Raw genomic sequence first — 24,396 nt, forward strand, 5'->3', positions numbered from 1 at the left:
CCCCAGGAGAGCGGCACGGAAGGAGAGGAGTGGAGGCTGCCCGCAACAGCACTCGTCGAGCAGCGCCCGGCTCCGGCCCCACAGAGCCCCGCCAGGAAAATCCACGGAGAGCGGCGGCCCGGGCAGCGCAGGGTCCGGTCCCACYCCCCGGTCCCTCGGGCCACCGGGTGTAAAGACCCAGGGATGGTCCCCAGCTCCTCCAGGCCACAGGGACACACCGGGGACCACACAAGTCAGAGGAAAAACCCCAACCCTCTTCGTGGGTCACAAAGCTTGAACCTCCAGGAAACACCTTCTGAGATCCTGAGTGAGCACTCCATTGATAAAAAGACACTGCAACTCATTTAGAGGTCGTAGAAGAGGGAGATAAGGGTCGGTGCCTGGGGTTGGTCTGTTCCTCTCAAGGTCTGGGGTGTAGACACTATCTCATTGTTCCTTGCTGTGGCTGTGCTTCAAAAATCCCAGAGATGTGGAAGCTGCTTGATGGGTCTTCCCAGTTTTGTTTAACACATGCTTCCAGAGAACAATCCTCCAGCACAATGAAGGAACCCATCTCCAGAGATTCCGACAACAAATGGCCCTGCCAGGCTCACGGACACCCTGAGGGATCCCCTGACCCCTCAAGGACCCTCAGTTGAGTCCAGCAGGGACCAGCCCTTCCCTCGAGGTGCACAGGGACATTTGCCACAAGATCTCACCACCTGATAAGTCCCGTGGGTCATCGTCCAGCCCAGGCCAATGCCTGTGCCCGGATCTGCCTCTGGCTGTGCCCTCGTGCTCTGTCCCTGGGAGAAGCCTCTCCACCCTGGCAGTTRGCTCCGTGCTGTGTTTTGCTCACGCTTCTGAGCTCAGGAAGCAAAGTGTTATCAAGTGCTTCTGAAGTGGTGGTGGCCCTCGAGCTGAGAACCAGAGCACTTCACCAGCCCTTTGTTCCCTTGCTGGGAGCTGTCTGGCTCTTCTCAAAGGACTAACAGTTTGCAGATGCTGTTTGCTCAATAAAAAGAGTAACCTCGTGTCTCCAGCTTCAGAAAAACATCTGCAAAAAAAACCACTGCTTTCTGCCTTGCTCCCACCAGTGCATCCGGGTGTTCTGTGGACACGAAAAACAGAAAGGTCGGGGTTTTGAGTTGAAGCCTGAGATTTTTGGCTCAAGGCTTGGGGTTTTGGGTTAAGGTCTGGGGTGAGCTCTACTCGTTATTGAGGGTCTGTCCTGGAGTAGCTACCTACCAGCTCCTGCTGCTCCATTCAGTGCTTGCAGTGACAACTCAAGGTCTTGGAGCAGTGAAACACCCTCCTCTTCCCTATGGGAGCAGTGAAACACCTGTCCAAGTCACCTCCTTTGTCCAGAACTTTGATTTCTGTCCTCAAAATGACCAGGCACCCATCCGTCATGCCAAAGGCAGCCCCACAGCAGCACCCTAAATCAGAAACTTTAGAGCCTGACATTCAGCATTCTGAGATTTTCAAAGTCATTAAAAAAAAAAACAAAAAAACATGCAGGACAGTGGAAGACCCTGTGGTTCAGGCTCTCAAGGTGTTTGCCAGTGATCAGWCAGGACAGCAGCTCTTTTACAATTGCTGTTCCGTGGACAAAGAACAAATCACAGAAAGGTGAAGTGGCTTTGGCTGAATCTGGGGTTGATCTGCCTGCAMAATCGGGGTGACCCTACATCCTGCCCTTCTTTCTCTCCTCCACCTGTGCCCTGCCTGTTAAGCAGTTCTGCTTCTTGGAAAAGCTTTGCAGCCCTGTGACAAACAACAAATTCGTTCTCTTTGTTGCAGCTCAGCCACGGGGTGTTTAGCCACRACAGATTGTAGATACCAAAAAAAAGTTTGGGTTAAAAAAGCAATGTTGATAAGGAAAAATTGTGTCAGTGTTGGTGGAGAACTGACCCCTGCCTGGGAAAGGGGAGGTTTGTGTTGGGCTGTGTGCAGGGTGGGTTCGATGCTGAGGAGGGCACAGACAAACTCGGACTMCAAAAAACTCTGGGTTTCCAATGGTTTGAGGCTGTTGACAGAACAGCTCCAAGGCTTAACAAAGCAGCTGTGAATTAAGCGTTAGAGAAGCATCAGTTCTCACCAATGCTAGATGGAGCTCTGCTACTCGCAAACACCGCACCCGGGCAGGGTTTCAGACGAGTGTTTATACTTCCCAGCGTGCTGGTGTCTCAGGATCCACCGTGGCTGCCAGCTGCCCAAMACAGCTTCCAGGAGCTTTTTCCAGAGGCAGAAAGAACAGGTGATAGGATGGGTAGGTCATGAGCATCATGGCAATCTGGTTCCCTTCTTGTCCTGTTCTCCTCCCAGCCTCCCTCCTGCCCTTCCTCYTTCCCTCCTTCCGCTTCAAGTCGTCTCAACGAAAAAATGTAAATTATTTACAATCAAAATACTTATCATTTCATGGTCTCTGCAGGGCTCACAGAAATAGGTGCAATATCTACAGATGTAAATTCAGTGCCGACGTGGGTTTCACACTCAGGATGAGTTCTGTAAGTCAGATAACGCCCAGGCTGCCATCCCGTGTGCTGAAATCTCAGCTGGCACCGCAGGGTACCGGCAGCAAGATGTGTTTTGACAGCAGTTCAAGCAGGCACGCCGAGGGKTTGCCGTTTCACAGCTGCCAAATAAACCACCCCTGGGATGGCCAATCCTTTCAGGATGTCAGCGTTCCAAAAAGGCCAGCACCGAGAGGACAGCARCATCTTTTCCCTCACCTCTGCTGGTGACAGCAAAGCCACACAAAGCCTCTGCCACCGAGGACACACYGACTGTTTGCTGGCTCACAGAGCAATGTCCCCCTGACCTGCTGCTTCCCCACAGCTCCTTGGCTGCCATGGGATCAATCCTGCAGCCGGTGAAGCTCTTACATTTGGAATTTATGCAGAGGGCAAGTGTTTCTTGGTGAAGCTCTTACATTTGGAATTTATGCAGAGGGCAAATGTTTCTTGCTGGTGTCAGTAATTAATAACAGATGTTTGATGAGGGTTGTATGGAGGCCAGCTGTGCTTGGACTTGGATCACCATGCCCCTGTGCCAGGGCAGGGTCCCCATGTCCCCGTGGCTTGAGGCATTCCAGGAACCCCTCATTCACCTGGTTGGGTTTGCTCAGCCCCCTCCAGCCTTGGGTCTGTCCCCACCAGCCCTTGGCCGGGCACACAGGTGTGTTTGTTTACCTGTGCACGTGTCCTGCACACTCAACCCCTGTAAACATCTCCCTCTGTGCTGTTTGGGGGAGCTGCAGCTGTGTAACCCCGAGGGAGGGAGCTAAATGAGGGAGCGCTGATGAGGAACTCATTAATTCTGGTGCCTGTCAGCCTCGCAGGATGATGATAAAACGCTGCATCCTTCTGGAGCGGCGGGAGGCGGCGGCAGGGCTGGGAGGGAGCAGCCTGCCCGTGCCACAGCCCTCCTAGCATGCAGCCCCCCAATTCTGCACCCCATGTCCTCACATGGAGCTTGTGTCCAGTCCTCCTCTTCCCCTGGATCACCCAGGGGTGGGAGCGTTGTGGGGTGGGTAAAGGATGGATCCTCTGTGTATGTGGGATTGTGCAGGCAGCGTCCACTGTGGCTGCAGCCCTGTGGCAGCAGGGTTTGGGAGAGGGGTGTGGGTTTGGATGGCATCTGGAATGGGGATGATGCTCTCTTTTCCTGCCCCTGGAATGGGCACAGTGCCCTCCTTTCCTGCCCCTGGAATGGGGATGATGCCCCCCTGGAATTGGGGTGATGCTCTCTTTTCCAACCCCTGGAGTGGGCACAGTGCCCTCCTTTCCTGCCCCTGGAATGGGGATGATGCCCCCCTGGAATGGAGATGATACCCTCCTTCCCAACTCCTGGAATGGGCACAGTGCCCTCCTTCCCAATCCCTGGAATAGGAATGATGCCCACTTTTCCAGCCCCTGGAATGGTGATGATGCCCTCCTTCCCAACTCCTGGAATGGGCACGGTGCCCTCTTTTTCCAGCCCTGCACACACCCAGGTGCTTCAGCACGGCCAGCTCATGCCCACATKTKCCATTRCACAGGGTGGCACATCCAGAGGRCACCAKYCCATATTGYTSTGACTGCCTGGACASGGACAGAGGCTCTGGGGCTGCCTGGCAGCATTCCTAATGAATTCAGTGCTGCCCTTCACATCAAACAGCCATGGGAGAAGGCATTTTTTGGTCCCTGTGTTTATTCAACGCACCAAACATGCGGCTCCCGTGCCTCACACTCACAAACATCTTGTTCACAGCTGCAGCTTCAAAAGGACAAGGGGAGAAGGAGGCAGAGATTGTGTGGGAGGCACGGAGCGTGCTGGGGCTGCCTGTGGTCACCGTGTCCCATCAGGGAGGAGYTGACACCCCCTGGACACCTCTCCAGTTCTGCTCCCCCGGGCTGTTGGGGACCTGGCTGTCCCCAGCCACCTTGCAAGGCCGTGAGAAATGCCTGGATTTGGGAAATGAGCAGAGGGGCAGGAGGTGGATGGAGAGCAAAGGGGTTCTGTCCTACTCAGAGCTGCCTCTGCCCCCTCCTGTTCTTCCCCGCTCCGCTCTCACCTCAGCTCCATCCATCTCGCAGGGCTGAAACACAATTACCGTCCCAGGGAGGGGGTGGTGCAGCGGCAGAGATGTCCATTAGCCTGGGGGATGGAGATGGAGCGATAGGCGCTCTAATGGCYTCACCAGGATTCCGATGACAGCCTGGCTGCCCCAGCTGCACCGGCCCCTGACCAGAGCAGCTCAGCCCTGGTTTGCAGCCCGTGACAGGGGTCTCGATGCAGGTTTGGAGCCATGTGCRTGCACACGTGTGCCTCGTGTGTGCTGGAACAACTCAAAGCCACTCCAACACCCACAGGAGCTGCCCCAGAGGCAAGCCAGCCATCTGACTGTAAAACAACGCAGAGCTCCTCCCTCCTCACCCTCGCTTGTCCCACTGGAAGAAGGATATTTGGCGGTGGAGCCTGCTGTGCTCTGAAGTTTAATTAACCCCGTCTCCCCCCTGAACAGGCTTCCCTTCCTCTGCTCAAATGCCACAAATGATCCTTTGCAGATGCTAATCTGCAGAAGAAAAAAAAAAAAAAAAAGATTCCACATTTAATTGCAGAACATAAAGATATTACAGGGTCATTAAAACACCATGAATATGGAAATGAAATCCACAGGCATCCATGCAGATAATGGTTGGGAAAAGGGAGTTGCAGGTGAAGCTGAAAGGTGGAAAGGTGGAAGGGTCAGCTCTGTCTGGATTACATCATTAACCCCCTCCTCCAGGCAATCTCCAGGGGCGTGGGAGGGGGATTTTGGGGGTCTCGGGTGTGCTGGCCTCACCTTCAGGGACCCAGAGCAGGGGGAGGGTGGTGCTGCCCTGGGCAGGGTCCCAGTGGTGTGGGATGGCCCTTGCTGTGGGCTCTGGGGCTCAGCCTCTTCCTGCAGCTGCAGGAACCCCAAAGATGCCTCGAGTCCCCACCAAACCCGGTGTGTGACCTGGACCACAGGACCCGACAGCACAGGGAGCGATGTGAGATGGTTTTTCTCTTCAGGGACTCCTTCCCACCCTGGGGGCAGCTGTAGGGCCACACTCAACCCCCTTTGTGCCTCATTACCGGGTTGATCCCGACACCCTGTCTCCCCTCCACCCCAGCTCGCTCCCGCTGTGCACGCTGCCAGCTTGACACTGACGTGAGCTGCTAAGTGGAAAAAATTAATAGGGGCCTCGCTAATTAGAGCTGAGACACCAGGAAAGGGAGACACACAGGSCAGGGTGGCTCTGACACCCACTGCAGATGGCTGAGGCGGTGCAGTGCTGTGGGGTGGCGATGCCAGCGGGCAGGGTGGCAGGAGCCACGGCCCCCTGGACTTGGGGGCTTTTGGCCATGCCCAGGGTGCTGCTGTGCCTCTGTCCTTGCATATTTTGGGATATCCCCAAGGAGCTGCAGCCCCTGGCATTCGGGTTGGGAGGGCGTGGTGAGGAGGGCGCAGTGTTGCTGGGACACCTCCGGATGCTCCTCCGGATGCTCGGGATGCTCCAAACCTCCAGCACGGCACTGTGGTTCTGTTGTGCCGAGCTGCCAGAGCTCCCCCTGCTCTCCCAGCTGCAGCTTTTGCCTCCGGGGAGAGCGTGAGGAGGAGAAAAGCAGATTAGAGTTATCGCTGCATCTCCACGCTGAGCTGAGAGCTAAATGTCAGCTCACATCTGACACWGCTCCGAAGGGGAGGACGAGGAGCCCCGGCACACCCCGCATCACACGGGGCACCTTTGGGGGCACAGGCAGCGGGGTTGGCAGCTGGACACCAGCCTGTCCCCTCGGGAGCTGGCTGGCTCGGGGTCCTGCTGGCAGAATCCCAACCGCAGCCCCAGAAACTTTCCTCCTCCGGTTCCCATGGAAACGAGGAATTTTCTTCTCCCCAAAGTTGAGCCGTGTGTCTGCGCTCTCTGCCCAAGGCGAGCCCCTGCACTGGAGCCCTGCTGGGCCACGCTTTGGTGGGAGCTGCTGGCCCGGCTGCTGCGGTGTTTTTGGAACCAGAGCCCGGCTGTGGAGCTGGGGGCAGACCCCAACCACGGGGCGGTGTTCCTGTGCCACACCAGGATGTCCTGATGGGTGGAGACAGCCCGAGGAGAGGATTGTCACCTGCTCAGCACACCCGGGCATCTCCACAACCCAGCCAGAGAAAATGAGCAGTCTGGTTGAAAAACAACCCTGCAGAGTGACCAGAGAGCCCTCGCTGCAGCCACAGCCATCGTCCAGCGTGAGCCCCTGGCACTGATGGCCACGCAGCAGGAGCCAGCCCTGCTTTTGGCTCCGGCTGGGAAGGACTCTTGGGGGATGATTTGAGACCGTGGATCAGCAATCAGAGGGTTTTAGAGCTCTGTGCTCACCCCTGGCAGGAAGAGGACGGCCTGACGCCTGCTGTGATGGAAGGAAAAGATTTCCCCATCCATCARTCCTGTGKGCTGGCAGGAGCRGGCATCGGGCATCAGCCCTGGGGCYACTGAAATCCCGGGGGCTGAGCTGAAGATTTTCCATGGGATAAATGTGGAGGAGTCAGATTTAGACAACAATGACTGAAACTGAGCTTCAGTAAAAATTAACTCCAAAGAGGGGAATGTTCCAGGCACTGCCATTTGCTGTCAGTAAAAATAAACCCGCAGGTTAAACACAGCCTTTTCCTCYGGGGTGCTCAGGTGCCAGATCAGGGAGCTTCCTCCCGCTCAAACAGTTAAAAGAATAAAATCCCCGAGGCCCAGCTGTGCCCTGCCCTGTTGAGCATCACCCTCGGGGCTGGGATGGGGTCCCCAGGGCCCCTCGGTGCTCAGGGCTATATCAGGGCTGGGGTCACCTCGTTGGTGCAGCATTTGGGAYCCAGCAAGCGCCTGTTGCACATCGAGAAGCTGGAGGGAGCTGGGAGCATCAGGTGGCTTTGGAGGCTCACTGGACACCTGGCAGAGCCCATCCCTGCAGCAGCAGCACCTCCCAACCCCACACAGCCCTTCACCCAGCTCCTTCCCTCCTCCTGCCATTCACACTGGGGTTTTAATTAGTGCTCCTCTGTATATTCAGCAAGCAGGAGCCCAGAATGGAAATGTACAGGTGTCCCCTTGATCCAGTTTCCATGGTTGCCGCATCGAGGTGGGGGCTACAGCTTTTTTTATTTTTTTTTTTTTATATTTAATAATTTTATTACAGTGGCTTCAATCCGTTGGCGAAGAAGCGAAGGGGGGAGAATGTGGGGGAATAAAAAATGCTGGATGAAAAGGCCATGTTCCCGTGGCTGGGCTTATTTGCTGTCATTCTTTTTCTCTTATTAGCAAGCGCTGTTTTCCAAGATGCTCAAAGTCCAAGAGCTCACTAATGAGATCCCAGCTCTCTCTGGTGTGGGGGGAACAGCCCAGGCAGCCGTGCTGGAGCCACACAAACGCCTGTGGGGCYACCCCAAAGACTGAGGGAGAGGAGTAGGATGGTGCCGAGCAGGGTGGACATCAGGGACAGCACTGAGTTATGCTGATATGTCCCCATCCCTGTCCCCATCCCCATATCCCTGCTGCCATCCCCATTCTCGCTCCCCTGCCCCATCCAGCTTGCCTGTGGGATTGTCCCTGCATCCCTCACCAGAACAACAAATCTTCCCCAGTCCCAGCCCATGAAGGGACCCCGAGCAGCTCTTGGGGACACTGGGTCGGTGCCTCACTGCCAGGCCCTGTGCACAAGGAAAGCCCAGGGAGCCTCAGGCAGATCCTACAGCCTTGCCAGGAAATTTGGCTCATGTTTGGGGACTCCCAGCACCAGACTGCCCCATCCTCACCCGGTGTGGTGGCACCCAGTGAGGGGTGGTGGCTGCTCCATGGCTCTGGGTGCCAGCACCAGAAACTCTYGTCCTTTCCTCTCACCAAATTATCCTCAATCTCCTCAGGTGTGACCCGTGCAATGTATGAACGTGCCCATCTCTCACCACGGGATTATTCAGCCCCGGCCCCGCCTRTGAAAGCCGGCAAAATCTCTGTTTACACAGAGCTCGGGGTGGGTTTCAGCTTTTGTGCAACGGRCGTTAAAAATAACACAGAAACAGCACGGGCCCGGGAAAAATCCTCTCTGCTTGCACCGCGCTGTACGGCTCGCCTTGCCAAGTAGGAAGAAATCCCCTCTCCTCGTCCTGGCAACGTCCCGCACTGTGGCAGGCAAACACACACGGCGAGCCACGGACCTATTAGTCACCACTAAATGTTCTTTTCTCTCCCGATTTGTTTCCCTTTAAGCTTGATGTTTTCCTCTCCTGTTGCCCGGGCCTCGTTAGGCTGCAATTAAAGCCAGGAATCAAAGCGGCACGGTGCAATTAAAACTCGGGGAGGGACGCGGGATGCCCCGGGGAAGCCGGCAGCMGTCGCCGGGCTCTGCTCACGAACACCCGGGGAGCGGTGACTGTGCGAGGAGGCAGGGCAGGAACAGGCTGAGCCCAGCCGAAAATCCTGAAGATTTTCCTGTCGTTCACAGACGGCATCACCAGCTCTGGCACCTGGAGGATGAGCAGAGACGCATCCACTCTGGAAAACGAGATGAATTTTTCCTGGCTGTGAGAATCGTAAACACGCGGAGCAGCTCGGAGTGGGGAAGAGGCRCTGCTCACGGTGCCTCTACGCTGAGATTAAATCTCACTGCTGCCTGGGGATGGCTGTGCCCATCCCTGCGCATGATCCTCCAGTCTGMAGTGCCAGGGGGACACGCTGATCACTGCAGGACACGACCAGGCTGCTCCACCAGCACCCAAACCACCGCCACAGCAGCTGGCTCAGGTGACCACCAGGGTTTGTACCCCAGGAGGGAAGTGCTGGGGAGCGGGAGCTGCTCACACAGCARGGCTGAACCCACCAGAAAAAGATCCACCCGTGCCAGAAACACCAGCGCCCCACCGCAGCCCGATCCCCACACCCCTGGCCCAACAGCCGCCCCACGCAGAGGCAGCCCCAGCTTTGAAAATAGATAGTAACAAGTGAGCGCGGGCAGCAGAAGTAGCAAAGCATATGGTAGGTGTTGGAGTTTATTCCTGTCGGCGAGTGTCAGCAGCGACAGACGGCTGGGGGCGGCCAAGCGAGAGCTTTTGGTGGGCGCCCGTGCAACACCACCCCACGGACGCTACAGCTGCGGCGAGGGTGGGGACCCTGCCACCCCCTGCCTTGTGCCATCGGCGGGGCAGCCGGCGCTGCGATGCTCTCCTGGCGCCGGGGAGCGCGGCCCGGGGCTGTTTGAGMCCCCTCTCCGCGCCTCGGGGATGTTTGGTGGCCGAGGCACCMCCAAAATCCCCGCGTTTGGCCGCTCCCACACCAGTCTGAGAGCCCCATCTGTCCCAGCCGAAGGTCACCTGCGCGATCTTGGGCGGGTGAATTGTTGCTCTCTGCTCCCCGCAGCCTTGGCTGGCCCCGGGCTCTCCCAGCACTTCCCGCTCAGCCCAGTGAAGCGACATTTGGRGGCTTCCATGGAATTGTCCCGCTGGCCAGACCCGCTCTCGCCACTCGCCGCCTGTGCCGGGAGATGGGGTGGGCAGGTAGCCAGCGGCAGTGGGAGGCAACAGATTGTCCGCAAAAAAGCGCGTCAGTCCCCAAGCGGCAGCTCGGAGCGGGATCTCCTGCGGGTTTATACCTTGTTTGTCTGAGCCCGCTGCGAGGGCTCGGGGCTGTTTGAGGACTCTTTTCCAGCGTCCTTGCGGCACCGTGGCGATGTGGGGCTGGGAAAARCGAGCCCCACCCCGGCAGAGGCTCCTCTGACCGCGGAGCTGCTGCTGCTCAGTGGCTCGGGCACTGCTGTGGCCTTGGTGGCCTTGAGGATGCCAGAGTGGCCAAGGGACAGCCCCGGCAAGCACCGGAGCCAGCGCACATCCTCCCCTGGCACAGGTGGAGCAAACACTCGCCGCTCACCTGCGGCTCCCGCCCCTGCTAATTGCAGCGTTCTCACTTCGCACCGATGTGCTTGATAAGATTAGCAATTACACAAACCTCACACGGCAATTGGTCTGGGTCAGGAGCCGTGCGAGGGAAATTGGACGGAATTAATTCCAACGGGAATTAATTATAACCTGGCAGCGGAGAGGCTGGAGGGTGTGATCCTATATTTTAATGTATTTCTCAGCGCGACCTCTGGCTCTGCAGGATGCTGAGGGTTTCACCGCAGCAAAGGTGTGCTCACTGCTGTCCAGAGCATCACAGGGCTGGGACAGGCGATGTCACAGGACAGACCCTGGCCTGGCACGGGTGAGAGYGGCCGCGGTGCTGCCGGAGCTCCCTGCCCTTCCTGCTCTCCGCCCCGCAGCCGCTGTTGTTATCTCCATTGCCATGGCAATGCCAGCCCGGCTCCCACGGCGTGTCCGCCTGTGCCTCTGCCAGGCAGACGCGGTCCCACGCCGGGCTGGAGCCCCGATCCCAACGCAGCCCGCCCTGTAAAATAACCACAGAATGGGCAGGGGGGGTCAGGACAGCCCCAAAGCGYCGTGGGGATGGACACGGAATGTCCCTTCACCCGAGGAGGGGGGTCTGGGTGGGGAGCAGGGGAGAAGCAGAGCTCTCCACCTGGAATATCTGCCAGCCCTGCCCTGCTGGGTCCAGCCGGGTACCCACAGCAGGACTCCTGTACCCCACAGCCACCCGTGCTCAGCCATAGCCACCCTGTGCTGGTACCAGCCCATGGCCCCAAAATCCATATCGATCAGTGCCCAGCTACACTGGTGTTAAAAACCGGCTGTCCCTGTTTGCCAGCAGCTGCTGGGGTTTAACAAATCCTCCTGTCTGCTTATTTATTCAATTTTCCCCCCTCCAACCTGGGCCTTCTTGAGGCTTTGGGAATTTTCCAAACGTTGTAAAGGCAGTGTGTTAAAGTCCACCAGGAGCAGGTCTGTCACTGGAAAGAGAGAGGAGAGGCAGGAGAGATTCCCCCACAGCTGCTTTCACCCTCATCCATCCTTACATACTCCCTGCACTCTCCCACTGCATTTCCACATGTTCTGTACACCCACCCTGGCCCCAGCCCCGAATCAAGGCTGGATCCAGGGGATTGAATTAATGGGGAGGGGGAGTCCAAAGTGACACTTCCCGTGTGCTGGTTGCCTTTTCCTGGCTATGGAGGCGAGATCTGATCCCTGTTGGATTGCCAGCCTCAAAGCAGGAGAGCAAAGTGCAAATGGAAAAGCAGAACAGAGGGARTGTGTGGGAGCACTGCCTGCCCCAGCTACACCCGGGCAGCCGCTGGATTTCTGCAGGGTGCCAAGTGCCATCGGGCTGGAGGAGCTGGAGGTCACCTCTGCTCCCGGTGGGCTCCTGAGACCTCAGCCCGGGGGTTTCCGCGTCCCCTGGGCGAGCACAGACTGCTGGGTGGCGAGTGGGAATACGCAGGGATGGTCACTCTCCACCAAAGCAACTGATGTGACTACAAGCGGCTGCGGGATTCTATTAAGTTCTGTTTTCCTCCCGGTATCAGTGGGAGTCTCTCMTCTCCCCTTCGAGGCAGACACGCTGCCATGGAAGACAAATGCCGGCAATAAAGCTGTGGAGCGCGGTGCCGGGGGAGGCCGGCGCTCCCTGCCCGCATCTCTGCACGCCTGGTCCCGCTCCAACCGGCCCGGCCCGGGTACCCAGAACCGGGTGACGGAGTCGCCACGGGCAACCCGGCCGKCTCCAGCGCAGGACCCGCAGGGCCACCCCATTTCCCTGCGTGGAGCCCCCCCGCCACCGGCCGAGCGTTGCCAGGCAACGGGAAGATGCTTTTCTGACCGAAACGGTAAATCGGCAGCCGGAGTTGGGGGTGGGGGGACGGAAATGGCTGGGCTKGGGCTGCCCGGGGGAGCACGAGAGGGTCCGCCAGCCTTAATAACACCCAAAAATCCTGAAAGGAGGAGCAGCCGTCCCAGCCCTGCTCAGCCAAAACTGCTGAAAGAGCCCTGAGCAGTGCCAAGGACAGGACACGGCCCTGGGACCCCCAGCCTGGCTGGGAGATGGGCACGGTCCGGGTGTCCCCTGTCCCCCAGCAGGGACAGCCCCGCTGTTGTCCTCACCTCGGCTCTGCCGCACCCCGGATGAGACTGAACCCCTAATTCGCCCCGTCCCTCCCTCGCCAGCCATCGCGCCGTGGCTGAACGAGCTCCAGGCAATTTTCTCAGAAGTTGAGACCTCGCGCTGCGGGAACACGGCGCTAAAAATAGCCRAGGTCTGTGTGCGCCTCTCGCCCAGGTGAGCCTGGCTCCGGAGATCAGCGCTCCTCCACATCCAGCGGCCTCCCCTGCTCCGCCTCAGTTTCCTGCACACCCAAATGTGCGCCACAGCCTCGGGACCCCAGGAGAGAGGAATCGCTGAGCAGGGGGAGCGTCCCAGGGCTCAGATATCACCTGCTGTGTGCAGGGATGGGCAGAGCCGCCCAAGGGCTCGGGATCTCACCTGGCTGCGCTTTACCTGGGCATCCCCTGACCCGAGGGGGGTGTGGATGTATCACCCTCCCCCCTCCCCAGCAGCTCCCAGTTCTGACTCCCCTCTCAAGCGTGACCAAGCTCTCCCAGGTCCAGCGAGGCAGACGCGTTTCCTTCCCACGGTGGCTCGATTACAAATTCASAGTTAAATCTTCCCCCACAAGATACCCCTCTCCACCCCTCTGGCTGCTTCCAGCTCTAAGAACGTTGAACACTTTCCAGGGATTTTTTGTGTGCTCAGGCTGACCCCATCCACTCTGGTTCAGACTTAATCAGCCTCATTTTGTTACTAACTGCTGCAGCTTTGGACCTCTAGAAAAAGCACGACTTAAATTATTAGCACCTACCAAGCTGCTTTCACCACCCCGGTGGGAGCCAGAGGTGAGAGAACAGATCTGTTCCCACCCAGCCTCTATAGCGACCAACAAAATGACAAATTATCAGAATTGTGGAAATTAGAAAAATGGCATTTAGGTAACAGGCAAACACTCCTCTTTTCCTCAGCAGCATCTGGCTAGGAACAGATTTGGAAGCGGCAGGTGGGGAGAAAAGAAAAGCAACCTGAATGCTGACAGCTGGGCTGGGGGGGAGCCCTGAGAGCGGGGAGAACAAAACCATCATCATCATCTTCTTCATCATCACCCTCCAGCAGTGCTGAGAAGGGCTGCAGGGATCAGAAGGAGGAAGGACACGCACAGAGTGTGGGAAGGGGCTCTTCCTCACCCCAGCCCTGGCTGTCCCTGGTCCCCACTCAAAGCAGGGAGATTTATTCCCACCTCACCCCATGGCTGCTCGGCAGCACCAGGGGAAGAGTTTTGGAAGCACCTTGTGCCCCTGGAAAGSGTTTGGAAAGGGGAGCAGCACCCAGAAGGGCAGTGCTGCCCCRTGTCTGAGGTTCCAGCTCTGCTCTCTCACGCAGGGAGCCGTCAGGAATAATACCGGGAAATATCTTGGGGAAAGCAGGAGCCAGGGCCACACCTGCATCTGTTTTAGAAATGACTTTATTGCACTAAAAAGAGGAAATCATCTGTAAACAAGCATTCCATTCAGGTATTAATATATTTTTCACTCCAAAAATACATCATTAAATCCAGCCACAAGAAATACCAAAGCAGGAACAATAGAAAAGAGCTCCAGCAGAGGAGAGACCCATCCGAGCAACARCTCCTGCTCCCACACCACCGGCCCAGCACACAGCAGGGCTCACAGCAGCACACCCCGGGGCTCACTGTGTGACCACACACCCGACTCCAGCCCTGGGACGGGCTGGGGTGGAGCAGGACAGCAGCCCCCAGGCCCTTGGGTGTCCCTCTGGGGTCAGTCTCAACCCAAGAACTCGGGGTTCTGCTCTCAGCACCCTCCTTTTCCCAAACCCAAAGGCACACGGTTCTGCTGCGGGGGATGTGTCACCCCTCAAACCTGTCAGAGCACCAAAATCTTTGTCCCAGCTCCCGTTCCCCCTTCCCTTTCAGCCTGTGCCCCCCAGGTCCCCCAGCCCCTTGCAGGTGCAGCACCCCAGGGTGCTGGTGGGGTGTGTGGGGGCTGTCAGGCAGCACCCAGCCCATCAGGATCCCCTTCCTGGCCTTTCCCAAACCTCCTCAGGGGCAGGATGCTCACCCCACACCCGAGGATGTGACACCTCTCCCCACCCCACCCTCCCCAGAGCCCCCATCATTGGGGACCAAGGACCACCCCTCATGTTGGCTCTTGGGGGAGSGCAGGGAAGCCTCAGGTGGGAAACTCCCCTGTGGAGCCCGGACATGTCAGCTCCTCATGTCCTGCACGGTTTGTTTTCGACCACAAAACTCGACAAACATCCACGGTCACCCCGAATCCCCCCYGGCATGCAAAAGCGGCGCGATCGGAACCGCGCCTGGCGTACCTGAAAACGTATTTACAGACAGAAAGTAAAACGCTGCGAAAAGATCAGCCTGGGATATAAATAGCCAACACTGAGATCTGCCATCTGCTGCGAAAAGGACAAGGGAGGAACATCCACTGCCACCACGGAGGTTAACAAAGAGGGGACACATGTGTGTCCAACGCGTGCTGCGGCAGGCGGGGATGGGAGCGCTGCAAATCCTGCTCCCTGCACAGAAACATGCAGAGCCCGACACGATGGGTGACAGCACACCAAACAACAACGCAGATTGTTTTATCCACCCGCAGAAATGCCTCCCAGCGGCCTCCTCCCCGCTCCCACCGACCCCAGCCGGGCAGCCGGGGTGAGAGGATGGGATGGGATGGGATGGGAAGGGTTGGGAGCACCTCGCTCGCTTCACTTTGGGAAGGTAGATCCCGCTGGGCGCAGGAGCTTGGTGAACTCTCCCAGGCAAGGGAGGGCGGAAGGTTTGTGGAGCTTCAGCCTCAGCCTCCCCTGGGACAGCCCCAGCACTCAGGGAGGGCTGCTCCTGTCACCTCAGCTTTTGTTAGCAAGCTGAGACATCTGCTGGGACACTGCCTGGGACAACTCCTGCCAGGGCAAGGGGTGCCAGCCCCGGGATCTCCCTCCTGTGGGCAGGAAAAAGGCACAGGCAGCCTCCTGGATTTGGGGAAASCAGAGCCCCCAAAGCTCCGTGAGCAGGTTCCCACTGGGGGTCAGCAGTGGGGGACACTGGGGTGGGCAGGGAGGGTGGCTCGGGAGGCTGCAGGTGTCAGACTCTGCACCTGAGCAGCCCCGCAGGGCTGGGAGGAGTCCAGGAAAGGCTCAAAAGCCACAAACCTGACTCATCCCCCAGGGTGACCGCCCTTGCCCGCTCTCGGGTCACCTCTGCAGTRTTTTCTTTGTAGTTTCCAAAACTAGAAACTTGTCTTCTAGAAACTTCTAACTTCTCCATTAAACTGAGATCGATTCTGTCACCTGACTGCAAGAGCTGGGGCTTTGAGAGGTGGCCCTAAGAGTGCTACAGAGATTTACCCACCTCCAACCTGCAAGGCGGCAGCTGGAGACCGCAGGCACAGGGAGGGAAGAGTCCCACAGGTGCTTCCGTCCTTCCTGCTGGGGAATGACCTGGAGGTTCCCCACTTCCTGCTGRGCTCCAGGAGATGCAGCCCCGGGGCAGGAGCAGGGAGGGAGCAGGGGCAGAGGCTGTGACTGCCCGCTGGTGCTGGCAGAGCCCCACACCAGCACCATTCCTGGGGACCCCCACGCTGTGCCCAGAGCCCGGCCCTCCTCAGAGGGCCCTTCCAAACCCTCCTCCAGCGGAGCTGGGGGACAGAACCGGCCTCCCTGCCCAGCCCCGGCCCCATAGGTGGGCGGGCTCTCTCTGGGGCTGGCAGCAGGTACCTACAGGCAGGACAGGAGGGCGGTGAGTGGCAGCTCCTTCTCCCCCAGCAGCGTGTCCCTCTTAAGGCTGCTGCCCTTATTGACCACCTTGAGCTTCAGGGACATCTTCCTGGCGTGCCCGGGGCCCAGCCCGTCGAAGAAGAAGTCCTCGTTGAAGACAGGGTTGCGGCTGTTCTTGACGATGGTGCTGCGCTGCTTCTGCAGCTTGCCGGGGTTGAGGCACAGCGAGACGCAGCAGTTGATGCTGCGCAGGTCGACGAGGGCGTCGTAGAGATCCTCGGCGGACACGAGGCGCACCCGCAGCCGGGCGTTGGAGGGGTCGTACTCRGCGGCCAGGCGCAGGCTCCCGCCCCGGCTCAGCCGCAGGCTGTGCTCCCGGTCCCGGCCCGCGGGCAGGTCCAGGGGCAGCACGGCGGTGGCAGGCTGAGTCCCGGCCGGAGCGCTCCTGGCGCGGCGCTGGGCGCTGGGGCTGGTGTCAGCCGAGCTGTCGTCGGTGGACAGCGAGCTGTTGCGGGCCACCGAGTGCTTCAGCTTGATGACCTTGGACTGGCTCTCCTGGCTGAAGAGCTTCAGCAGGGACACGGAGCGGGAGAGCAGCGGGGAGCCGAAGGGCGAGGACTCGGCGGAGGAGCACGTGTCGCTCTCTCCGCCGCTGAAGTAGCGGCCGGGGTGCATGAGAGCCGCGCCGAGGTCGGCGGGTGTCCGGCGGCCGCTCTCGCCGTTGAGCTTGGCTTTGCGCTGGGCGCTGGGCGAGGTGACGGGYGAGGGGCAGAGGCTGCTGTGCTCGCTGTGGAACAGGGACTCTTTGCGCCGCGTGTGAGGGCTCTCCATCAGCGTGGCGAAGCCGTAGGAGGTCTGCGCCTTGGGCACGTAGGGCAGCGACATGGCCGTCTGTGCCTGCGGGTCCGCGTTGGTGCCGCAGCTGTCCTCSGTCCAGTCCTCGGCGGTCTCGATCTGGATGATGTGCCGCCCCCTGGTCCGGGAGCGGGAGCGGCTGGACGGCCGGGGGCTGCGCGGGGGTTTGCGCCCGGCCAGGTCCTGCTCTGACACTGAGGCACCCAGAGCGGCCGCTGCGGGGACCTCGGAGCCCTCAGCCTCGGCGGGAGCCGCGCTCAGCTTGGGCGGGATAAAAAAGTCGGGGATTTTGTCGGGGGTGAGGACGTTGCTGTAGCGGGACCCCCGCGAGGACTCGTCYGTCCCCGAGCCGCGGGACCCGCCGTTCTCCGCCACCCCGCGCAGCCGCTCCAGGAGCCACATGTTGCTGCCGGGTGCGGGGCTGGAAGAGACCCGAGAGGAAACGCTATCCCCGGGGACMGGGCACCGGCAGAGGCAGGACGAARCGAAAAACCCCGGGAGCGACCAGCGGCACCGAGAGACCCCGACCGGGCAGGCCGGGGGGACGGGACAAAGAGGGGAGGGAGCTGGCCGCGCCGAGGGACACGGGGACCCGCCAGCCCGGGGAGGAGCGCGAAGGAACCGGCCGCGGGGAGAGAGAATCGGGGACCCCGGGGAACGGCGACCCGGCGGCGCCGAGCGACGCGATGGGACGGGACAGACGCGACGCGACGCCTGGACCGACGGACCGACCGACCGGCGCCGCCGCGAGCGGGACGTTGCCGGGAGCCGCCGCCGCACCTGGAGCGGAGCCGCCGCCGCCACCGCAGCTCGGGCGGGGCGGGAGCGGACGCGCTTTTATACGGCGGCAGCGGCGGCGGCTCCGCTCCTCGTCCGCGCCGCCGCCGTAATCCTCCGAGTGCGCCGACCCTGCATTTCTGCGCGCCGCGCTTGGCTGGACCGGGACCGGGACCGGGACCGGGATCAGGATCGGGACCGGGACCTGGACCGGGATCGGGACCGGGACCTGGAATCAGGATAGGGACCGGGACCGGGACAATGCGGCCCCGGGTTGCTGATGCTCGGGGGGTGCGGAGACCTGACTTCGGGACACCCGGCCGTCTGCCCACGGGAGCATCGGGGTTGGGATGGGGCCGGGAGTGGATTCGAGACGGCAACAGCCCCGTGGTGACCGTCCCCGTGGTGACTCCCGGTCGTTCCCCTCTGGGATCAGGCCCTCCCCACTCCCAGCTCTTGAGCTCAAWGCACTGAATGAAGGCAGCAGCGGCTCGAGGCGGAGGGGTTGCCTCATTGAGTGGTTTAAAATTGCGCTGGGGGGCAGTGCCACATGTCACATACCCCAATGTCACACACCCCCATGTCACAAAACCCACCAGCCCCTGGAGGGATGTGGTAGTGGCTGGGGACACCGGGGCAAAACGTCAGGAGGGTTCACGGAGATGAACCGGGGGTCGGGAGATTTAACCGGATGATCGGGCCCAGCCCCGGTCTCACCGGGATTTACAGCCCTGGGGACAGGGATGCACGGAGCAGTGACACAAAAGGGTCAGGAGGCTGTTTCTTCCTGGCTGCTGCTCCGTGGATGCTGCCAGGCTGCCAGGAAGCACCATCATTCCGCAGCAGTGCAGGGCTGGGAGCGATGGCCAGGAAGAAAAGCCTGGTGTGGTGAGCACCTGCCGAGGGGGCTGTGCGGGAAGCCTCGGCTCCCTCTGCATTCCCGCTTGGAGCCRGTAAAAAGGGGCGTCCGGCCGTGCCGAACCGGACCGGGGGCTGGGATATCTCAGGGACAGCTGCGGGAGGGTCCTGGGAGGACTGCAGGGTGCTGAGCCGGATCCCGAGGGGAGGAGAGGGCAGATGGAGCCTGGAGGAGGAGGAGGACGAGAACCGCGGAAGGGGAAGCTGCTGAACAAAAGGTCGATGTTTGCTTTTCCTCCACCCTGCGAAACTGCGGGTAAACAAGGTGCAGAAATGGTTGAGTTCCCCTGAGATAACAAAGAGCGCTGGGGCCGGGCCAGCTCCATCCGTGCGGCTCGGGGCCGGTGCCCGCAGTGCCCGGAGGTGCTGGGAGCTGCCTGGCTGCGGACTGGCAGGGCTGGGGACGCTGGCAGGGGCTGGGGACAGAGCTGGTGGAGCCGGCGGTGTGCTACCACCTGCTGGAAGCTGGGAARGAGAGAGACCTTCCCTGCTGCGGGAAAGGGTTTGTGCGAGGATGCTCTGAATAACCGAGCTAGGAGCGTCATTTGAGACAGGTGGAGGGGAGATTGGTCACAGAGACCTCCAAGGCCCTGGGAGAGCAAGGGGGTGACGTCCTCTGCAGCTGCTCTTGTGTGGCTTCCAAACCTTCCCAAAACACCTCAGCCTTCCCAAAACACCCCAGCCTCCCCATCACATGGGCTGAAGAAGGAGCAGCCCTTCAACCCGGATCTAGGTTGGGGCACAGAGCTCCCTGCACCCATTGGCACCACACACCAGCCTCACCCAAAGTGGCCAAACCCCTAAAACAACCCCTCTGCCAGCCTTTCATCCCTCAGGGCAGCATCCCCTGGGCTGCAGGGCCAGGCACCGCCAGCGGGTGAACCACACGGGCTCAGTTCTCCAGCAGTGAGAGAAGAAAGTCGTGGCCCTCACTGCCTTTTCCTGCTCTCTGTTGAGAGAACAGTGCAATTATCCTTGCAGACGCATCACTCCACGACAAAAAATAGCAGCTGAGATGGAAGCACCACATCCCGGCGGAATCCAGCTATCAATGGAAAATTACGCATTCATTACTGGGCTTTATTTAGGGGCTTATTTTATTCATTGGCTCAGCCAGCACCGGCAAAGGCCAGCCCCAGTGAGGGGCTGAGGGTGCTGGGGTGACCCTGCTCCCTGAGGTGGGTGCTGGCAGCAGCACTGGGCACTTGGAGCAGAGCCAGGACACCCCCACTGGACACCCCCAGTGGCTGCTGACCACCTGTGTCCYACCAAGACTCTGGCTCTGCTGGTCACCACATTCCCTAGCGGGTCACAGCTTGGCTTGTGCCACTTGGAGCCACCCTGGCTGTGGTAGGAGGTCCAGGGGTGGGTGGCCACGTGCCAGGTGGAGGCAGGAGGGGAGTTGGCAGCAGGAGCCAGCGGGGCAGGGAGCTGCCAGGCACGAGGAGGAGAGGCCGTGCAGGACCGGCCGGGGGTGTTGAAGGCCACTCTGAAGCCAGGGGGGCACTGGGTGACCTATGGGGGACACTGGGTGACCCAGAGGGGCAGATTCAAGTGTGGCTGGACAGGATGGGCTGGCCAAGGTGGGACSAGGCAGGAGCTGGTGGTGATGGAGACCTGTCCTAGCATCGTGCCCAGAGGGGGATGAACTGCCTAGGCTCCGTGCTCGTTTCYAGGTTTAATTAGAAATGTATTCCAAACCACAAACCCACAGTGTCAGACAGGGATGGGAAAAAGGAGCCGTGTGTAAAAACCTGCCAAAGCCCCCAACTGGCCAGGGAGGCCATGGGACACCTCGTGAGGCACTGCCAGCAGCTCAGCCCTGCCCTGCACCTTCCCATGGTAGCTCTGTCCTGGTCCTGGCCTGGGGAGGGCTGCAGGGCCTTGGGGAGCATCGTGTGGCAGCCACCTCTGGGGACAATCTGGCTGGAAAGGGCTGTCCCCAACAGAAACATCCAACAGCACCCACCTCCAAGGGCTGRCTGTGCCTGAGAACCAAGCTGGGGCTACAGCGATGTCCACCAGCCCTATTCCAGTGCTGGGGCATCCCTGCCCAAGATGGGATCAGGCTCTGTCCCTCCTGCTGAGTCCACGGAGCAGTTCCCACCCCAAGAGCATTTCACCTGCACATGAGGAATTAAACGTCTTTGTGTCCAGCTGGGCAAGGGGCCCTGTGCAGATGATGGAGGTAGGCAGCAGCCAGGGAGGACCTACAGGGCCAGGGACCACAGGACCTCGCTGGGGAGGAAAACGGGGAGCTTGACCCCCAGAAAACAGGCACAACCGGAGACAGGGAGCGCAGAGAGACCCCAGTTTTGCCTTAGGGTGAGTCCAGAGCCCGGGGAGCRGATGGGCACTCACGTACCCCCCGGCATCACTGCTTCCTCTGTACAACCTGGCGCAGGTGCAGCTCGCTCTCGGCCGCCACGATGGGCTGCTCGTTCTGCCGGTGGTGGCTGATGAGGTGGCTGATGCTCTCAAACAGCACATCCTTGGTCCTCACCTGGCGCCGGGGCACAGAGCATCCCGTGAATAAACACCCCGTGGGACCTCCCGCCCCGACCCCAGCCCCAAATCACCCTGCCCTGCCCTCACCACTCCCTCGGGATCCACCAGCAGCAGGTGCTTGGGCTGCCCGCTGTGCATGCCGGTCAGCACGTACTGCCCCGGGTTGGTGAGGCTGTCCCGCACCAGGAAGTCGCCGTCCATCTGCAGGAGCCTCTCAGCGTCCTGCCGGCTCATCTTGCCGTGGTACCAGGGCTCCTTGCGCAGCTGCTCCTCCGTGGGGGCGATGGGGGCCTTCCGTGTTGGGGGGCTTGGCCACTGGTCCTCGATGGGGATGTTGGTGCCACCCCCTGCAATGCACTCGTGGAGCTTTAGGGCATCCTCAAAGGGTCCTGTGGGAGCCAGAGGGGTGTGATGAGGAGAGCCCCCAGCTCACTGTCCCCAGTGCTCTGCAGGGCCCTGCTGTGGACTCGGCCAGTGGCTCGTGGCCGGTGACCTGGACAGCACTGGCACAGCTTGACCCCTCCACAGCAGGTTCTGCACCAGTGCAGCGCCTTACTCATGTCAAAAAGGTCCTTTTTGGGGCTCTCCTCYGCCGCCCCGTGAGCCAGCAGCTCCGGCTCCCAGGCGTCCAGGCTCTGCGTGTTCACGTACATGTGCTCCTCGTAGTCCCGCGGCCCCAGAGCGTGGCTGTCTGCCTGCAGGTACCCGTCGCAGGGCTGGCCTGCAAGGAYGGCCATCACCGCTGGCCAGGACTGGCCACAGTCACCGGGAACCCCCCCAGCTCGTGGTTTCCCCCACAGTAACACCCACCTTGGCTGTCCAGGTCCCACGGTGGCCCCAGATGGGTGCTCGGGTCTCTTCTGGCTGCTACCCCACCCTGGGAAAGGAGACAGTGAGAAGCTCAGAGGGGCTGGGACCCCCAGAGCAAGGCCAGCAGGGGCTCTGAGGGGCTCACCTGGTTGCAGGGGACAGAGCTGGAGGGCTGAGCGCGGACGTGGCCCAGGGCTGTGCTGTGACGGAGCCGGGAGTCCACCAGCCCGCCCGGGGGTGGCTCCTTGCCCGGGATGCTGTTGTAGTAGTCGTGCTCAGCCGCCTCCTCGTCCTCCCCCCAGGCTGACTCCTCTGCACCCAGCGCCCTGCAGCAGGGACAGGCGAGCTGGGGATGCCCTGCCAGGTTCTGGCTGTCCCCACACCCCAGCCAGGGGGGACACGGCCGGGACAGGGGGTGCAGCAGGGCCCCCCACCCCCCTACCTCTCCGGGGGTACCACCACCTTGGGGGGGCTGTGCAGGTACTGCTTGAAGCGCAGCTCGAAGGCCTGTCCCACCGTGCTGATGACRCTCTGCGCCAGCCCCTCGCAGCACTCCAGGATGTGGCAGGCTGCGGACAGACAGATGGACGGCTCGAGAGTTTCCCCTACACTCCCATCGCCACACTGGGACCACCCTGAGCCACCCCTCAAGGATCTGATCCTGCAGCTTTCACAGAGCTCCTCCACAGAGCTCCCAGGCGTCACCTCTCTGGTTGATGGGGTCCTTGGCGACGTAGGCGACATAGTCCGTGGTGTCCTGGGGACACAGGGGAAGATCAGCACCCATGTCCTGCTGCCACATGGGGACAAGGGCTGGACRTGCCAGGGAGAGGGGACAGCTCAGCCCCAGCCCCACGTCCTGGAGCTGTGCTTTGCTCAGCCACTGGACAGGCAGTCCCTGTCCCCACCGCCCTGTGGGAGTGAGGTGTGTGTGACTCACCATGTCCCCGCCGGACGCGAAGGAGATGGACTGCATGTGATGGTTGGCGATGATCTGTGTGGGAAATGTGGYCAGGGAGGGGCATTAGCAAAGGGGCCACCGGCTGGCAGGTTGGCAGGGAGCAGGGTGTGTGCCCAGGAACACCCTCACCTGGCGTGTGGTGGGGATCATGAGGTTCAGCCCATCGACGGAGATGTTGATGGCAATGCTCATGCCGGCGAAATGCAGGTTGCTCTTGCCCAGGATGGAGAACAGGGCTTTGTTGGGAGCCTGACAGAGGAGAGGATGGTGAGGGTGATGCAGAGCACCAGGATGAAYGAGGAAAAGAGGGGTGCCCCAAGAAGTCCCAGGCCCACAAACTGGACAGGCACCCCTGGTGCTCTGTCCTACAGGGAGGGACRAGCAGAGCTGGAACTCACCTTCTTCTTCCAGATGCCCTTCACACCCGGCACAGCCTCRTACAGTCTGTTGATGGCTTCCCTGCAACGGACAGAGCCTGGCCTGGTCATTGCTGCAGACCCCTGACCCCATCCCAGCCGCCTTCCCCCCACCCATTTCTCTGTGGGGTCTGCAGGCACAGGCCCCCCCAGCCCCTGGAGCCGCAGCCGCCCCGCAGCACTGCCCCACGTCACGGCCCGTGGTACGCAATCCCGGCTGGGGCCACCTCCCTTCTCCTCTTTCCACCCATCGATCTGCAGCAGTGCCCTTCGCCCGTGTCCCTGCRTGCGGGGTGGGTCCTCTAGGGCACGGCTCCCCCTGACCCGTGTTCCCCTGGGGAGCACCCAGTGCCACCAGGAGCTCCGGGGGACACTGGGGTACAGGAGAGACTGCAGGGCCATACCTGGTGACCTGTGTCCTGGTGTTGAAGTCGAGGGACCTCATGGAGCGCAGCACCTCAATGCACCCCATGTACTGTGGGCAAAGTGGTCAGAGCAGGAGGCAGAACAGGGCAGGGAACAGAGAGGAGAGGCCGAGTGTCAGGGAGAAGGGGCTCATCCACACCAGCTCCAGGGATCACACAGCAGACTCGGGCCCCCAAAAATGCCCCATCACATGCCCAGACCCGGTGCTGACACCCCACAAACTCATGGGTGTGCTACAGCTTGTGATGCCTTGTAGGGGCTGAGAACGCTGGAGCCCTGGGGTGGGCTCCCCGGCCCAGGAAGCCCCTGGCCCCCAACCCCATCRCGGAACCCGCATGTGTCGTGTCGGGGGGACTCGATCGAGGGCTCTGCCCGCAGCCATCGGGAGGAGCGGCCGGACCCGCACACGCCCGGGGCCGGGGTCTCCGCGCCCTCCCGCATCGCCGGGCTCCGGAGGGACTTACCCGGACAATGTAGGAGACGCCGGGCCCCAGCACCCGCTCGTCGGGGTGCAGCCAGC

At 60.6% G+C, this 24,396-nt stretch overlaps 2 protein-coding genes across 2 annotated transcripts in view; both read right to left on the reverse strand.

Moving 5' to 3' along the window:
- Positions 1–15,161: 15,161 nt before the first annotated feature.
- Positions 15,162–17,851, reverse strand: C2CD4C (C2 calcium dependent domain containing 4C). The gene has a single exon (XM_057377594.1). The coding sequence runs from the start codon at positions 17,460–17,462 to the stop codon at positions 16,206–16,208; it is 1,257 nt and encodes a 418-aa protein (XP_057233577.1). The 5' UTR covers positions 17,463–17,851; the 3' UTR covers positions 15,162–16,205.
- A 1,963-nt stretch (positions 17,852–19,814) lies between these two features.
- SHC2 (SHC adaptor protein 2) overlaps positions 19,815–24,396 on the reverse strand; it is a 5,056-nt gene continuing 474 nt past the window's right edge. The window contains 12 exon segments of the mRNA XM_057377580.1: positions 19,815–21,258; positions 21,351–21,652; positions 21,820–21,984; positions 22,074–22,140; positions 22,219–22,399; positions 22,516–22,642; positions 22,779–22,830; positions 23,014–23,067; positions 23,164–23,283; positions 23,433–23,493; positions 23,855–23,925; positions 24,341–24,396. The exon segment at positions 24,341–24,396 is cut by the window's right edge and continues 106 nt beyond it. Of these exon segments, the coding sequence (XP_057233563.1) occupies positions 21,130–21,258; positions 21,351–21,652; positions 21,820–21,984; positions 22,074–22,140; positions 22,219–22,399; positions 22,516–22,642; positions 22,779–22,830; positions 23,014–23,067; positions 23,164–23,283; positions 23,433–23,493; positions 23,855–23,925; positions 24,341–24,396 (1,385 nt within the window). The 3' untranslated portion in view covers positions 19,815–21,129.

The sequence above is a fragment of the Malurus melanocephalus genome, unplaced genomic scaffold, assembly GCF_030028575.1.
Source record: "Malurus melanocephalus ecotype Western Australia unplaced genomic scaffold, MMel_1.1 scaffold_318, whole genome shotgun sequence".
Lineage (NCBI taxonomy): Eukaryota > Metazoa > Chordata > Aves > Passeriformes > Maluridae > Malurus > Malurus melanocephalus.